This window comes from Chaetura pelagica, unplaced genomic scaffold (assembly GCF_000747805.2).
Source record: "Chaetura pelagica isolate M959 unplaced genomic scaffold, ChaPel_1.0 scaffold1598, whole genome shotgun sequence".
NCBI classification, from domain to species: Eukaryota; Metazoa; Chordata; class Aves; order Apodiformes; family Apodidae; genus Chaetura; species Chaetura pelagica.
Window position 1 is genome coordinate 139633 of NW_009954269.1, and position 17272 is coordinate 156904.

The window sequence follows — 17272 nt, forward strand, 5'->3', positions numbered from 1 at the left end:
TCGCGCGTTGGAATTGCCCCAAAATATCTCCTTAAAGCCCGGGAATGTTGTGTGAGGTGCCCGCTCGGTGGGTGCTGGTTTGTTGGGATGTGTTTGTGGGGGGGTTGGACCTCTCAGTGCTTTGTTGTTGTGTTTTTTTTTTTCCTTACGGAACTTCTGCTTCGAGTTGACAGGGACTTCCAAGCACGATAAATAACAACCTGATCCCTCTCTTTGCTACCCCCACTTCTCTTTAACCCGTGGTGAAACTTGGAGCAGCACGTGGGGAAGGCAGTGGGTGTGGGTGGAAGTGCTGGTTTCCAGCACCTCCGGGGGGCCTGAGGAGAGGCTGGGGCAGAGGCTGCTCCTTGGAATGCTGAGGGATCTGCTCCTGTGGAGTCAGCCCAGCCCTCTGCTCTGTGGAGAGGATGGTCTCCAGCTTCTTGCTTGGGAATGAGATTGGGATTGAAGGTGTGTTCCATACAGCCCAGCTGATGGTCAGGGGCTGTGCTTGGATCAGGAGGAGAGGAGCTGCCATCAGAGCCAGGGACATGGGGCTCCTGCCTTCCCTCCTTCCGTGCTGTCTTCACAGCTTATTTCAAGTCGTGCTTTAGGGATGACTGTGGGTACCAGCAGCAACTTGGAATACTGAATTTACATAAACGAGTGTGGGAATGTTAAGGCACAAAGTACCTTGTGATCACTGGGAGGAGGAAACTTCCCGTGGTGGCTGGGCCAGCCTGGCTTGTTTAAGAGCTGGGAAGCAGGTTGCTGGGATGGGAAGGTTTGTCCTTTCCTGCCCAGGGATCTTAATTAATGTTCCTCAGGTGTGAGGGAAGAGGGTAAAAAGTTGGAGGTGTTGGTGTGAATAACTGTGGGATGAGCAGCAGCTGTGGTATGTGTGAAGGGGGCTGCAAGAGTTGCCTGGCCTTCTGCAGCAAAGGACACCTTTTCCAAAGGGCTGGGGCAGAGGGATTTTAGTGCTCCCACAGTTGGTTTTTTTTAAGTAGGGAAGTTGCTGGTGGTGCCGTGTGTCTTGGGCTCCAGGCTCCTCTTCTTCTTGATAATTAATGGATTTGCTTCCCCTCTGCTGTTGGTTCCCTGGCAAGGTGCTGCTGAACTGATGGGGGGCAGCCCTGGGGCAGCAGTGGGGGTTTGTGGGCAGAGGGTGACCTCACACTCAGGCACCATCCCCTCATGCCTCAGTTTCCCCAACCTCTGAGCATCGACTTTGCAGAGGGTCCAGAGGGGCTCTTTGAGGGGCAGGGGCTCTCCCCTGGCCAGGGGTACTGGCAGGGCCTCCTCCTCCTCCAGCCCCCAGCCCTGCCCTGGTGTTTTCTGTCCCATTTTCTGCCCCATCCCAGCTCCTGGGGCCTTCCATCAGGCTCAGCAAGATGTCGAAGGCCGTCAGTGCTGAGCAAAACAAAAAGTAATGCAGGATAATAGAGACCAGATGTCTTGGTGAGGCTTCATCCTGTCCCCTGGTTGTTTGCCAGGGCTAATATTTCTTATTCAAGTCAGGCAGGAGAGAGACTTTTCTTTTTTTCCTGCTAAGCCCCAGCTCCATTCCTGTAGCTCTTCCTCTGTTTTTGTCCATCCTGGAGGAGCTCTGGAATCTCTGCACCCACATCTGGCTGCCCCCTGGGTGCTGGCAGGGTCTTCCCTTCCTCTCATGTTGAAGCACCAACCTCGAGGCTGTTTCACCGGGGAGAAACTTGGCCCGTTAGGGCTGTGGGTGGAGGATGAACCACATGAATTCAGCTCAGCCTGTTTTCCAGACGGGATTGCTTCACTGTCTGCAGCTGATGGGGTTTGTATCCCCGCGGAGCTGGGATGGGGGAGTTATGCTGAGCCTAGAGAGGTAAATAGTGCGTCGTGATGTGGGTGACAAATGGTGACAGGAATCACGGGAAGACGTGGAGGTGCTGGAGCTGGGGAGCCCTGGGAATTACAGGGAGCAGAGCAATGACCTTGGTGGGCCTGGGCCCCATTCCTGGGATGTCAACCAAGAGGGTGTGTGAGTATCGGGGTGAGGGGCCGGGGGGGCTGAAGAGCAAAATAGTGCTGCTCAAAAAAGATTTAAAAACAGAAAAGCAGCTCCTGGGTTTGAAAGCCGAGGCTGCGGCGCCGCGGTGACCCCGCAGGCCCAGGGGTGGATTGATCCTGCCCAGCTCCTTAATCCATCCTTAACCCACTCAGCAGTTGGGAGCTCTGGCCGTTCTGCCCCGCCCCCCCCGGCCTCCCTGGCCTGGCCAAGGTGCCAAAGGATCCAGGAGTTTGGGAGCAGCTCCACTCACCAGGACTTGGGCCGTCGGGATTCCGTGTGCGTGAGTAGGGCAGGTCGGATCCAGGCCCTCCTGAGCAGGAGGTTTAACACCTGGAATTGCAGTACCAGGCTGATCCAGGCTGCCCTGGATGGGATGGGATCCTGCCCCCCCTTCCCCTCCACTGGCAGGGAGGGCTCCTGAAACCTTTCCCTGCACTGGATGAATCCCTAGGGGCTGGGGAAGGCTCTGCAGGCTCTGGGGGACTTCTGCACCTGATGTGTGGCTAAGGGGGCCCAATGACCTTGGTGGGCCTGGGCCCCATTCCTGGGATGTCAACCAAGAGGGTGTGTGAGTATCGGGGTGAGGGGCCGGGGGGGCTGAAGAGCAAAATAGTGCTGCTCAAAAAAGATTTAAAAACAGAAAAGCAGCTCCTGGGTTTGAAAGCCGAGGCTGCGGCGCCGCGGTGACCCCGCAGGCCCAGGGGTGGATTGATCCTGCCCAGCTCCTTAATCCATCCTTAACCCACTCAGCAGTTGGGAGCTCTGGCCGTTCTGCCCCGCCCCCCCCGGCCTCCCTGGCCTGGCCAAGGTGCCAAAGGATCCAGGAGTTTGGGAGCAGCTCCACTCACCAGGACTTGGGCCGTCGGGATTCCGTGTGCGTGAGTAGGGCAGGTCGGATCCAGGCCCTCCTGAGCAGGAGGTTTAACACCTGGAATTGCAGTACCAGGCTGATCCAGGCTGCCCTGGATAGGATGGGATCCTGCCCCCCCTTCCCCTCCACTGGCAGGGAGGGCTCCTGAAACCTTTCCCTGCACTGGATGAATCCCTAGGGGCTGGGGAAGGCTCTGCAGGCTCTGGGGTACTTCTGCACCTGATGTGTGGCTACGGAGCCACTTCTGGGAGTCTGGCAGATGCCTCCAGTAAATGTGTAAATTATTTTAATTTTTCACCCCAGTTGTCTTGGTGTGAGTGTTTGAAGGACCCCAGAGAGCTCCCACCCACACCAGCAGAGCTCTGTGTGGCTGCTTCTTGGGCCAGGCTCCACTCCTGCCTCCTCACATCCCAAGTTCCACCCAGGATCTCCTTTCTCCTGGCGTTAATTTAAAAATTAGATGGTCTGGGGCAAGGCTGGGCTCCCTGAGAAGGAAAAACAACTTCCCTCAGCTCGTGAGGTCCTTAGGATCTAATGACCACAAGTATTTGAAGCATGTGGGATTTGTACCAAAGGGAAATGCGGGCACAGAGGGAAACGTTGTGTGTGGACAGGGTGAAAGATGCGATTCACGCGGGTTCAGACTGAGCTGAACTTTGCTCAGGCTTTTCCACCTTCTAGTTGGAGCTTTAAGTGCTTGGAAAACAAGAGGAGGAAACCGGGCTCTGGGCAGCAGCTCTGGACACACCGACCTCCTTTTCACTCACTTGGAATATTTAGGAAGAAATGCCAGAGGTTTCCTCGCCCCTTTCTCCCGCCTCAGGAGCTGTAGTTGCTTGTAAAAATTAACAGATGTAAACCAAGTCATTAAATGAATGGGGAAACACCTCGTTGTGAGACCCCAGTGGTGCAGGGGCTGGGGTTGCGGGGGAGCAGATGGGCAGAAAATGGCTCAGTGAACTTCTTTTCCAAAGTCAGAGTTTTTTTCTCCCGTGCTGGATGTGAAAAGCAGGAGGGAACTGGCAGTCTGTGTGCAGGGCTTCAGGTCTGTGCGGGGCCTTGTGCCCTCCTGCTGGTCACGCGCTGCAGCGTCGGGGCCATCCAGGGAAGCAGTCAGGGCCCTGGGGATGATCTTGGGGTGAATCAAGTGCCTTATCTTATTGTTAGAGGGCAATTTCACTCAGCACTGGCCGCCTTTCTCCTCGTGGGTCACCCACAGAGACGCAGTGCTGTTCTTTTAGTGAGATGGGGAATGAGGAAGTGTGTCCAGTCCCTCATTTACCTCCTTTTTAAAATGTAATTAAGTGCTAATTGTTGGCGAGGATGGGCAGGAGGGTCTGGGCTTTGGGGACAGGGACCTTGTGGCCACAAACCTGGTTCCTGCTCAGGCTCTGCTCGCTGGGATCTCACTCTGGGAGCTCCGTGGCCTCTCTCAGTCGTGAGGGGAAGTGAACTGAGCAGAAGATGAACGTGAGGGAAGCGGAGCCACGGGGCCTGCCCAGGCCCTGGTCCCAGGTGGTGCAGAGTCCCTGGGGGGAGAGCACAAACCAGCATGGCCTTTGTTGGGTTTTTCCCCCTCTCACATTCTTGGCTTGCTCAGTTTTTTTTATCGTCATGGTAACAGGAAAATGGTGCATAATGGCTGGTAGATGCTCACAGCTCTCTGTCAGCTCTGGGTGGAAGGGGCACTGAGAGTACCTCTCAAGCCCAACATGACGTTGCACCAGGCTGGCTTGTGTTGGCTTGGAGCACCTTCCCTCTCTAGACTTCCAGAAGAGGTTGGCACCAAGCTTCCCCCCAGCTCTCTGTTTCCCTTGAGGCCTATCCCTGCATGGATCCCTGTTTTCCCACTGCCAGGCTGGTCTCACTCCTTTTTTGTCTTCCTTTCCTTCCAGCTCTGAAGCGCGCGGACCCGCCGCTGCTATGGGAGACTCTGTTGGAGACCCATCCCGAGGGACAGGCTTGGAGCCCCAGGGGAATGGCGGGACCTCCCTCAGTGTCATCACGGAGGGCGTCGGGGAGCTGGCGGTCATCGACCCCGAGGTGGCCAAGAAGGCCTGCGAGGAGGTGCTGGAGAAGGTGAAGCTGATGCACGGCGTCTCCTCCGACAGCTTAACCAACCCGGCCGACGGCGGTGAGGCCGAGCACTCCCCGTGTCCTGCAGGGGACCTGGCCAACGGGGACATTGGGGAGGGCTGTGAGATCAGGTGCTTGGATGATCCTCCAGGCACGGGCTCCAGGATCCAGGAGGAGGATGATGAGACCGTGGCCAACACGGTGAAAACCGCCCGGAAGCGGCAGAAGAACAACTCTGCTAAGCAGTCCTGGCTCCTCCGGCTCTTTGAGTCCAAACTCTTTGATATCTCCATGGCCATTTCATACTTGTACAACTCAAAGGAACCTGGTGTGCAGGCTTACATTGGGAATAGGTTGTTCTGCTTTAGGAACGAAGACGTGGACTTCTACCTGCCGCAGCTGCTCAACATGTACATTCACATGGACGAGGACGTGGGCGATGCCATCAAGCCCTACATCGTGCACCGCTGCCGGCAGAGCATCAACTTCTCCCTGCAGTGTGCCCTGCTGCTGGGCGCCTACTCCTCAGACATGCACATCTCCACTCAGCGACACTCCCGTGGGACCAAGCTGCGGAAACTCATCCTCTCGGACGAGTTGAAACCAGCTCACAAGAAGAGGGAGCTGCCGTCCCTGAGCCCGGCACCCGACATGGGGCTGTCTCCTTCCAAAAGGACTCACCAGAGGTCCAAGTCAGACGCCACCGTCACCATCAGCCTGAGCAGCAACCTGAAGCGCACAGCCAGCAACCCCAAAGTCGAGAGCGAGGAGGAGGTAATGTTGGGGTTCTCCAAGGCTGTCCCAGGGCTGGGCTCCTGCTGTTGGTTCCCATCTCACAGCTCCTCCTCTTCCATGGAGGGTTTTTTTGTCCTAGTTGCTGCAGATGGTTGAAGTTTTGATTCCTGTGCCTCGAAGCAAATGGAGGTGCAGTGGTGGGTCGTGCTCCAGGGTGCTGGGGCTCCAGGGGGAAGGTTTCTGGGCTAAGGGGAAGGGGGGATGTTGGGTGGCTCCAAGGTAAGGCAGGAAGCAGGGTCAGGAGGACCGAGTCGCTGAACTCCCACATGGTTTCAGCAACTTGGCCTCTCTGTTTTGCAATCTGCAGCCATCTGAGCACTGCTGGAAATCTGATTTCCTCCTTGTCCCGACTTGCTCAGATTTAGCAAGGACGAGGTTTATCTGCAGGCAGGGAGGCCCTGGGCAGCTCAGAGCAGGAAAGCAGATAAACCACCAGCTCCACTGTCCTGGAGTCCCAGCCAAAAGCAGCTTGGAGGGCTCCCACCCTGCTGGAGGGCCAGGAGCTGCAGCTCTGGGGTTTGTCCTGTCCCAGCTCTGCTTTGGATTTCTGCCTTTTCCCAGCTCAGAACCAGTGGGAAGCTGGGCTTTCCCTGCCAGAGGGGCTGGACTGGGGGAACACTTCCAGTTCCCAGGGTGCTGATGTTTTAACACCAAAGCAAACAACAATTCCACAGGTGAACTCAGGCACACAAGTGTTGCGTGTCTTGCAGCTCCTGTGGGATTTGTGGTGTTTGGTTTGAAGTGTCAAAACGTTCTGGGCACAGAAGTGGCTTTGGAGCTGAGCAGCTGTGTCGGGGCCTGCTGGGACAGCCAGTGTTTCTCCTGGAGCAAACGCAGATTATTCATTTCCCACATCTGCTGACACAGAGACTTTGGGAGGAGAAGGATGAGCAGCGTCCTTGGTGGAGGGATGTGAGGCTGCAGGGAAGAAGCTGGAAAGAAGGAGTTTTTATTTTGCAGCTTTGTTTGTGAAGGGCTGGTGGGTTTGAGCAGGAGGATCAGGCTGGGATGGGGAAAGATCAGGGCTGGGTGAGCTGGTGCTTGGTGCAGGTTTGGTACCAAACCAGAGGAAAACACTTATTCCCTGTCCTGATTCCAGAGGTGACCAGCTCCCCGGGGAGGGGGTTCACCTCTCCTGTGGGGATGGCTCAGAAATGGGTCATAAGTCCTAAGTTCTGGTCCCAGTGGGGCTTGGCAGCTGTGCTGACCAGGCAGCTCCTTTTCTGGGTCATCTCATGTGGATGAGACCTTGGAAGCCACTTCCCTGTGGCTCTGTCTGGACACTCCAGATCTCGTGACTGCTCTGGAAGGGTGGCAGCATTCCTTGGCTTTCCTGCCTCGCCTGAGATTCCCCCTTTCCCTTGGCTCCGTGCTGGGTTATAGATCATTGGAAGGGGCCACGTGCTGTCCTGCCTGTCTGCTGGGTTTGGGGAAGGCTCCTGAGGATGAGGAGGTGTTGAGGTGGGAAGTGGCGGTTGTTTGGGCTGGTTTCAGCTCAACCCACCCTGTCTCACTCCCCGGGGTTCTCAGGGTTGCAGTGTTTGCTGATGGGTGAATGAATCTTTCATGTCTCTGCCCGTGGGTGGAAAACAAGGAGCTGGTGGAGAGCAGGACAGGCCGAGGTCTCTTTGCTCACCCTGCCTGCAGCTGCTTCAATAATGGAAACTGAAGCTTTGCATGAATGATGGATGAAAGTGGAGCTGGGGAGGGTTCCTCCTGGCAACAACTGAAATGTATTTTGATACAGGGGCCAGATGAGCTCTTCGCTCCCTGCACAGCAACAGGGACACTTGGGGTGCTCCAAGAACTTCCCTGGCCTCCCAGTATCCCCAGCCAACTCCTGGACCTCTTTTAAGTGCTGGATCTGATCCCTCCTCTTTGAAACCAGCAATGGGTGGTGGTGGGTCCAGGCAGATCTGGTGTAAATTCCAGCAAATTCTGTAATTCAATACTTAATCTACAAACTGACTCTCTTACTGGAGCCTCTACTGAGGCAGTGGTGGCACCATGTTCCCTTCTCTGCAGCCCCCTCTGTGCCTGTCTGGGTTATTTTCCCATTAATCTTTTTTCCACTGGACAATTTTGGGGTGATTTTCCCATCTCCCATCAAATCTTCTCTCCACTGAACAGTTTTGGCTGCTTCTGTGTTTCCTGTAGGTCACCTGCTCTGGACTCTGGGTTTGTGTCTCTCCCCTGGACCTTTGTTCCATGTCTTCCTTGGACATGGTGCCAGGTCTTCCCTGTTGCAAGGCTCTTAAAGGTGCCTCTGTCCCTGCCCTTGGGATTAGCTGAGTCAGACCCAGAGCTGGAATTAATGCTGCTTAAAGGCTCCTTGGGTTTAGAGCGTGGTGGGGAGCAGCTCTTAGCAGTGGTCACCTCTGGGACAAAGCTCTCCCTTTCCTGGTCACCTGCAGCTCTGGCACTTGGTTTCTGGAGAGTAATTATTTCTGTGAGGTCTTTTAAGTTCCAGTTGTCACTTCATGCTGCATAAGCACCGAAGAACGGGCAGGAGAGGTTTTATATCAATGCTGTTAGTGCTGTGGGTTTTTAATCCTCACCAGGTTGTGCATCTGTCACGTAATCCCAGGACCTGGTTCTGATGGTATCGACTGTTTTGTGTTTGTTACTTTTCAATTCAAGCCCTGCAAAGGGAAGGCTTGAAGCTTCTGTCATCTTGGGTCCCTCCAGTTGGTGGTGATGGGCTTGGCCATTCTCCCAGCCCAGCTGCGTGTTCTGCCAGATCCAGGTGTGTCTTGTTGTCGGATCCATTTACAGACAAAGGCTGGATTAGTTTAGTGCTGGGGCTGCTCTGCACTGAATTTTCCACCTGAGCAACTTGAGAACTTGCTGGAACCTGATGCTGGAACAGGGCAGGCTGAGAAGGATTTGTTGTAGGAGAGAGATGATCTGAGATGCAGTGGCCGCTGTCCCTGTGGGATGCTCCTCTCCTTCCTGCTCCCTTCCTGGTCTTGGAGCAGGAGCAGAACAGGTGGTTCCCTGTCTGGTCTCCTGCACTTTACCCTCCCTGCCTTTGGGGGGTGGTTTCTAGCACTGCCTCTTCCACAAACCCAGTGGGATTTGGGATTTACTGTCAAGGTGCAGCGAGTTCCCGGCTGGGGTGGGTGCACAGGTGGGTGTTGCTGCCTCTGCAGGTGCCTTGGCCTCGGGTTCCCAACCCCTCCAGGAATGAACGAGCCCCCCTAGGGTCTGCACCCCCCGAGCTGAGCGGCTGTGTTGGTGTTTTGGGGGATGGACGTGCCTGGGATGCGCCGCTGCTCCCTTGGTGTTCCTCACTGGGCTCTTGCTTTTGGAAAACACTTTGCAAAGGTTAATTCCCACCACGGGGCTGTGAGCTCCTTCCCTCCCGTTCCCTCTGTGCTGGATTTGCAGCGGGTGCTGATCCACAGCTGATCTCCCTGCCAGCTCCCCTGGTGACCCTGGTGTCCCTGCCAGCGTGGCAGCACCAAGGAGCCACGGGATCCTCCTGGTTGGGAAAGACCTTGAAGATCATCAAGTCCAACTGTTTAACCCTCTGCTGAGGCTGGTGCTAAACCCTGTCCCTAAAAAAAAAATAACCTGGGACTGTGGTGACAAGTCCTGGAGTTTCAGTAATTTTAACATTAGGGCAGAATCCTCAAAATGTGAGACCTTGGATGGGACAGGGAGGATCCTCCCTGTGTCCTGCTGCCTCCCACTGTGGTTTAACTCCTGGGGCTGGGAGGAATAAATCACACTGCCTGCCTGGAGAGGTGTGGTTCATCTCAGGTCCTTCACGAGCCAAGATCAAGGTTCAAAATATTCAGAGCAGGGAGGGGGAAATGGCGCTTTTTTTTTTTTCCTTACCACCTGGATTGAAACCAGTTGTTTCTAAGTGGGAATAATTTGCTTTAGCTGAACCCAGCACCTGCCCAGGGCTGGGCTGGTGGTGCAGAGGGCTGGGCAAACTGGCTTCTCCCTGTGAACAGGAACGTTTGGCTGAACTGGTTCCACTTGTCATCTCAAAAAAAAAAAAAGTTAATTAGAAAGCTGCTAATTGAATATTCAGTTAAGAATCCAGGCTGGCTGCTGGGAGGCAGCAGCCTCTGCAGAGCTGGTGTCTCGCTGCTGACTTGGGGTGCTGGTGTGGGCAGGGGGGGAGCAGCTTTCACACCCCCCAGAGGGGTGGGTTTTATTTCAGCAGCAGCCACAGGGGGTCTGTGAGCAGATCTGTCCTCGGTTCTGCCCCACGTCGTGCGCAACAGCTCTTGGCTCTGAAAGCTGCTTTTCCTTGGGGGTTGCTCAACACACCCATCCTGGGCTTTTGCTTTCCAGGCCCCTGCCCTGCCTCTGCCAGTTGGGCGTGGAGGAGTGTTGACCCTTGACCTCTGGAATTGCACCTCCAGCAGTGCCAGCAAAGGTGCTTTTTCAGGCAGAGCTTGTTTCCCTGCCATGATAAGAGCAGCTCCTGGGGAGTCACCTTGGATGCTGCTGTGGCAAATCACTGAGGGGGCAGCACTGCTGGGTGAGCCACAGCCCCACGGATGGGGCTGAATTTGGAGGTTTTATGCCTTTTCTGCATCATCCCCTGGGACCTGGGTTTCCACTTGGTCATTGGTGGCAGCAGCCACTCAAGTCTTGATTCCTCCAGGCATCCTGGTGTGATGTCTTGCAGCCAGAACTTCTACATTTCCCATAACACAAGCAGGGCTGGTGAGGGTTGTGCCCCAGGGTTCCAGCAAGATGTCACAGGAAGCTTTGGGGTGGCTGGAGCAGGGGTGGGAAGGTTTGGGTGATGTAGGATGCACCTGGAGGAACCCAAACTTCTCTAGATCTACTTGCAGGTTGAGCTGCCTTCCCCCTTGGGCTTTTCTCTTGGGGTTTGCTGGCTGGCTGCTGTCAGACCACCTGCCCTCGCTGGGGAAATCACCAGATATGGAACAAAGGCCCCAAAAATGTCTTTCCATGGGTGGGCAGTGGGTTTGGCTGCCCCAGTGTGTCCTGGGCAGAGCCACACTGTGATGAATGTAGGGAGCAGGGAATGATGGAGCCCTTGGGGCTGTGGGGGTCCCTGTGCAGCCGTGTCCTCTGGCCAAGCTCTGCCCCTCATCATCCTTTGGAGTTGGGGAGTGAAGCTACCTCTGAAATGGCAACTGCTGGAAGCACAGGCAGGAGGGGAGGAACCTGCTCCAAACATGTTCTGAACTGCTGAGATTATGCCAGAGGGTTTAGACACCGAGCAAGAGAATTAATTCCTGCTCTGAGTTGGTTATTCCTGTTCTCCCGATCCAGGCCTTGTGCTGGGAGCAGGTTCTGTCACTCAAGCCTGGAACAATGGGCCTGGTCCAGCTCAGGAGCTGCTGGTGCTACAGGTCCTTGTCCAGGAGATCAAAGCTCCAACGGGTCAAGCTGTGGTTTGCTGGGAGAGTTGGGATGTGGCAGTGGGAGCTCCAGCTTCCCTGCTCCATGATGGATCATTCAGGGGTTCCTGCTCCCAGTGCAGCATCCTCGGGGGAATTTTTTCCCCATGAGCCTCGTGGGGCCTCAGCACTGTTGGGGTTTCTCTGTGGTCTGCTGGATTCCACCACGGTTGTTCCTTGTGGACAGGGTGAGCGGGTGGAATTGGTGTGTCCCTGTAATTAACGCACTAAACCCAGACCCGTTGGTTGCTTTTGGGGAAGGGAATTTTTAAAACCAGTCACACCCCAGTCTCAAGGGTGTGAAGCTTCATTGTGTCTCTTTTTGACATGAAAACTGTGGGTTTATGGGCTCTGAGGGTGGCGCTGGGGAGGGGAGCAGCTTTGGGTGGATGCAGGGACAGGAGGTCGATGGTTTGTGCACCTCAGCTTGGATGTGGCGATAGTTTAATTGTCCTTTTAATCTTTAGGAACGTTTCAGTGGGAGTTAATTTTATCTGCTGAAGTCAGAGGCTAAATTATAGTCCCCGGGAGAAAACTGAAGTGTTTTTGTTGGTTGGAGAGGCTGGTGTTGAGGTAGAGCAGGAGCTGCCGTGGCCAGGATCATCCCGAGCATCCCTGCCTGTCCCACAGCTCCTGCCTCTGGTGTGAGCCAGGGAGGTCAGAGCTGGAGCCTCAGTTCCACTCCTGGGTTAGAAGAACATTTTAAAGGATGTAAATGGGGAAAATCTGTGGGGGTTTGGTGGCGTTTAGAGATAGAACCTGTGGATGAGCTGGCAGCCTTGCTCCCTGTCTGGTGGCTTTGACTGGAGGAGGTTGAGATCCATGGAATTGTCACGTTCCTCTGGAAACATCACGTGCTGGTTTAGGTGCCTCTTCCCACCCCAGAGCCCAGGGCAGCGACACTGAGATGGGTTGGGGAGGGGGGAAAACAGTTAAATACTGCAATGAAAAGTGACCGTTTTGAACCTGGAGCTAAACTATTGCTTTTTCTCCCCTTCTCCCTCCTTCCTCTCTCTCCTTTCAAACAAACACCACCCCCAAACCCGCCAACAAACCCCCCTTTCCTCCGTTTCCCAGGAGCTCTCCTCGAGCACGGAAAGTCTCGAGAAGTCACTCTCTCCTGTAAGTGGCCCGTTCCGTCCCGCGCCTGGGCTGCCTGCCTCCCCCACAGCAGCATTTCCTCTGCCACCAAAACCACCAGAGCCCCCCTGGCCACGCACCACCAGCACCTCCTGTCCCCAGATGTCCCTCCACCTGGTGTCTGCACTACTTGAGCCCCCAGCCAGGCCAAAGCCACCGCCCTCCACCCACCGGCACCGTGCTTTGGGCAAATCCACTCGTGCTGGTTTGGCTGAAATAAACCCCCGAGAGGCTGGGGGGTGCACTGGGTGCTCATTTCCATCCTCCTCACCCCCCTCCCCCCCAAAAAAAAAGGCAGAGAGGGAGAGAGAAGCCCTCGTGCCACCAAGGAGGGAGGGACTTGGCTGATGTGCCCGTTTTGGTCGGAGCAGGCGCTGACCTTTGCGCGGCGCCCGCAGCTGAAAGAGGAAATGCTGTTTCCTTGAGTTGTGCTGCAAAGTTCTCTGCCAGATGAGATTTCATTTGCTTTTTCCACCAATCATTGGTTTTTCCCCACCCCCTTCTGTGTGTTCAACTTTGGTCTTTCAATCAACACCCAGCATTTCCCTCAGACAGTGTTTTTCTTTCCAAATGAGTCTTTTTCATGACTTTTATTTTTTTTCCCAATCAGTAGCATCTTGCTCATCTGTGCCACTTTCCTGCCAGTGGGTGTGTGTTCTCCTCTGGGATTCCCAGCAGGCTCCACACATTGGATGTGTAGTCCATGGTCAAAACCACGTCCCTGGGAAGCTCTGCCTCGCACAGACCATCCTCCAGGACAGGTTGTCATGATGAACTCCAGCCTTTGGAGCCTTCACAATCCATTCCCTGACTCATTCCCAGCTCTCATCCCTCTGGGCCTTCAGAAGGGACATTTTCCCACCTTCTGTGCAGGCAGGAGCCTCCGTGCTGTGGACACCTTCAAGGCACGAGGTTTCAACCCAAGCACACCCTAGTGCAGGCTCCTCCTTTTTATAAATCTCCTCCAACTCCTCTGGTTTTAAGAGCCAGATGGGATGGTGGATGCTCAGGCACTGTGGGTCCTGGCAGGTGGGTTGGTGGGAAGTAGGACACCAGGCTCTTAGTCACAGTTTCCCACCCGACTTTAAGGAAGTCACTTTGGTTTTGTCCCCTCCTGTTCTTCTTGGCCAAAGTCTCATCCCCTGGTGCTGTCACTCTGGTGCCAGCTCGCGGGCACGGCAGGTTGCCATCACCTCAGCCACCTCCACCATGTCACCCAGGACCAGCTGGTGGCAAGAGAGACCTTTTTCCCCAGCCCAGGCTGTTTCTTCAGGCAGGGGCAGCTTCACGGGGCTCTTTGTGAGGGTTTATGCCACATTGATAAACCCACTGTGGGTGCCAGCACTGAGCTGTGAGTGACCTGCCAGGACAGGGATGGGAGCTGAGGGGACCAGCAGCAGCTCAGGTCCTCATTGCTGAGTAGTTTCCAGCTGAGAGCAGATCGGGTGGGTCTCACTCCCATGGGCAGCAGGAGTGGGGACGGCCACGGTTTTGCTGGTTAAAACTCTGAAGTGATAAAATGTGGTGGTTTGAGCAGAGGAGGGATGGAATGTCAGGGTGAGGGCAGGTGGAAAGCATCCAGATGGGAAACACCTACTGGTCCCCCTGGGTTTTGAGATGTTTAAACTTCACTCAGGCAAAACCAGCTCCATGTGAGGGCTGGGAACCTGGAGCAGCCTCGTCGTACTGCCTCTGGCACCACCAGCCAGAGCTCTGCCAGCCCCTCACACATGGCCTGGACCTGCAGCTGATCCATGCCACCATCCCTGCCCAGTCCTGGAAAGCTGTTTGAACCCACATGGGGAGAAGGACACCCCTGGAGTGTCTCTTAGCAGAACAGAACCACAAACCCTGCCTAGTTTAGGAACAGGAACGTGTGTTTATTCCAAGCGCTGCCAGTGAAATGTTTTGCTGTAGTAGAAAGTAGAAGGTAAATATTTGTGTTGGCTCAGGGCAACAGAAGGATCCTTCGGGTGGTAGGATGAGGGAAGAACAGCTTCCATCATCTTGGCTTTGCTTGAGGACTGTGATGTCCATGAGCTGGGACAGCAGCAGCTCCAGCTTTGAGCTCCTGGGGAGACTGAAGACATTTCCCACGGTGCCTCAGCCAGGAACAGCCCCAGTGGAGCTGGTGCAGTTCTCCAGAGCTGTCTGTCCAGAACAGGATGGGGAACTTCATGTCCTGGGTCCCTTGATAATGCCAAAGACCAGAGCAGAGTTTGGTGGGATGTCTTTGAGAGAGATGGGATGGGGAGGATGTTTCCCAGCCACATGTTTCTGGCCGGAGGAGCTGAGACCTGAAGGTTTTCAACCAGAACGTGGACATCAGAGGTGCAGAATGGTGATGGAGGCGTTGGGATGCTCCTGGAGCTGGCACAGCTTCACTCTACTTGCTGTAAACCAGGGAGAAGATGCTTCAGGAGATGCTTTGGGCTCCCTGGAGAAGAAGGGGTGTAAAGGACACGTGCTTGGGAGACACAGGTCGATACTGGTCTGAACCAGGACTTTGGTTGCAGTCACTCCACCTGGGCTCAATCCCAAATTCCCACCAGAAGGTCCTTAGAGAAGCAGGGACCTCTCAGCCATGCAGGTTCAATGGAAGAGCTGTCAGAAGGAGCAGAGCATCCATGGACCAGAAATGGAGCTGGTGCTGCTGGGCTGTAAATCTGTGCCCTCTGCCTGGCAGGTGACAGGGGTGTCACAGCCTCAGCTGCTGTGCCAGTGGTTCCTCCTGTCCCCAGGACTCCTTGGCTGTGCTGGCGAGCAGGGTGGGCAGGAGAGCAGAGTGGAGGGAAGGACAGGAAGTATTTTTTTCGGAAGGATTTTTGACGTGGACTACAGATACAAACGCCCTTTCCCAGAAGGGAACCTCCAGACTGATCCTTCTCTTTTTCCCATCCCTTTATTTTGCTGTGTGGCCGTTCCTGGCTCTCCCATGTTTTTAATTTGCTTCTTTTTCTCACGCTCCGTAGCTTTTTGCATGTGCATCTCCAGCATGATTGTCCAGTGAGCACCTTGCAAGTTTAATTCCGCATCTTAAATGGCAAAAATCAGCTGCAATCGTTTGTTGTTCTGATTGAAAAGCTTGAAGGAGTCGAGCAGAGCTCGGCTCGAGGTGCGGGGGCCTCTCCCGAGCGCCGTTTGATCTTTGCAAAATGGTCGAATTGAGCCGCGATTGCGGCTTCGGGAACCAGAGCCCGGGCCGAGGGAACCAGAGCCCGGGCCGAGGGAACCAGAGCCCGGGCTGTGCTCCCTCTGCGGGCTCCGGCAGGGATGGCGGCTCCGGGATTCCAGGGGGGAGGATTTCTGGGCAGCACAACGGGAGGGGAAAAGTGCTCAGATCCTGCTCTGCTTCCGGATGCTGAGCCCGGCTCTCCGGTCACGGGAGCATCATCCAAGAGTGGGGCAGAGGGTGGGAGGGAAGAGCCTCTGTCTCTGGAATCCCTCCCACTGCTGTTAGAGCCCGGTTGTGAAACCCCTGGTGCCTTAATCAGCCTTTGTAACGCTCCCCTACCCTCCTCCCCCAAACCTTTTGTTGCCCTTGTCTGTCCAGCCCGTCAGACTCGCCCCCGAGCGGGAGTTCATCAAGTCCCTGATCGCCATCGGGAAGCGCTTGGCCACCCTGCCCACCAAGGAGCAGAAGACCCAGCGGCTCATCTCGGAGCTCTCGCTGCTCAACCACAAGCTGCCGGCGCGCGCCTGGCTCCCCACTGCCGGCTTCGACCACCACGTGGTGCGGGTACCCCACACCCAGGCAGTGGTCCTCAACTCCAAGGACAAGGTGGGAGAGCAGCCTGGGAGAGGGAGCAGCTCTTCCTTGGAAAGGGAAGGGTTGGGGGGGGGTGGGGGGGTTTGTCCCTCGTGGGGGTGGTGAGGAGAAGAAACACTCGGGGTGTCCCGAGGGCTGCGTTATGGCTTCCAGGGGTGGGAGTGATGGGCACAGGGATCTGTGCAGGCAGCTGGGAGGGGGAGAAATGGCCCTGAGAGTGAGTGTCCCCTGAGATGGGCTCTGTGGGGGCCTTGGGGAGGTCCAGCCCTGTCATGGGGGGGCAGGAAGGGACATCTCTGGGGCAGGACATCTCTGCATCAGGGCAGTGGCACAGCTCTGCTAATAAGCACTGAGGTTCCTGGAGGAGAGTTGGCAGTGGAGGGTTGTCCTAGACCCCCCGGGGGCTGTTCCACAGCCATGAAAAGCTCAGCTTTGCCCTCCAAAAAACCCATATGCCAAAAAAATCCCAACCCCCCCAGCAGAAAGGTCTGAGCTGCCTCCTGGAGCCGCCCGGCAGGTGCAGCAGCTGCTGCCCACTGACACCTGGTTCTGCTCCCCCAGGCTCCCTATTTAATCTACGTTGAAGTGCTTGAATGTGACAATTTCGACACAGCGAACGTGCCCGCTCGGATCCCCGAGAACCGCATCCGCAGCACCCGCTCGGCCGAGAACCTGCCCGAGTGCGGCATCAGCCACGAGCAGAGGACCAGCAGCTTCAGCACCGTCCCCAACTACGACAACGACGACGAGGCCTGGTCTGTGGACGACATCGTGGAGCTGCAGGTGGAGGTGAGGCCGGGGCTGCCTCGGGGGCTCGTCCCTCGGGTGGGTTGGATGGGGGGTCTGAGCAGCCTGTTCTGGTGGGATGTGTCCCTGCCCATGCAGGGGAGTTGGAGCTCGATGATCTTTAAAGTCCCTTCCAACTCCAGACATTCTGGGATCTGGCACAGGTGGGATGGGAAGGCCCTTCCAGGTGGTGGCCCCATCCCTGCCTGGGATAAAAGGGGGTGGGAATTGCGGTTCATCAGCCACCACATCACACCTCATGTGCTTTTCCCTTCCCAGCTGCCAGAGATTCACACCAATAGCTGTGACAACATCTCCCAGTTCTCTGTGGACAGCATCACCAGCCAGGAGAGCCGGGAGCCGGTGTTCATCGCTGCTGGGGACATCAGGTGGGGCTGGGCTGGCCAGGGTGG

General features: G+C 55.8%; 2 protein-coding genes across 2 annotated transcripts in view; both read left to right on the forward strand.

Moving 5' to 3' along the window:
• Positions 1-4798, forward strand: part of RFX5 (regulatory factor X, 5 (influences HLA class II expression)) — an 11596-nt gene extending 6798 nt beyond the window's left edge. Inside the window, exon 10 of the mRNA XM_010003795.1 lies at positions 4793-4798. Within this exon, the coding sequence (XP_010002097.1) occupies positions 4793-4798 (6 nt within the window). The remainder of the gene's footprint in view (positions 1-4792) is intronic.
• Positions 4799-4820: 22 nt separating this feature from the next.
• PI4KB (phosphatidylinositol 4-kinase, catalytic, beta) overlaps positions 4821-17272 on the forward strand; it is a 15525-nt gene continuing 3073 nt past the window's right edge. Inside the window, exons 1-5 of the mRNA XM_010003790.1 lie at positions 4821-5747; positions 12242-12286; positions 15858-16085; positions 16635-16862; positions 17139-17248. Of these exons, the coding sequence (XP_010002092.1) occupies positions 4821-5747; positions 12242-12286; positions 15858-16085; positions 16635-16862; positions 17139-17248 (1538 nt within the window). The remainder of the gene's footprint in view (positions 5748-12241; positions 12287-15857; positions 16086-16634; positions 16863-17138; positions 17249-17272) is intronic.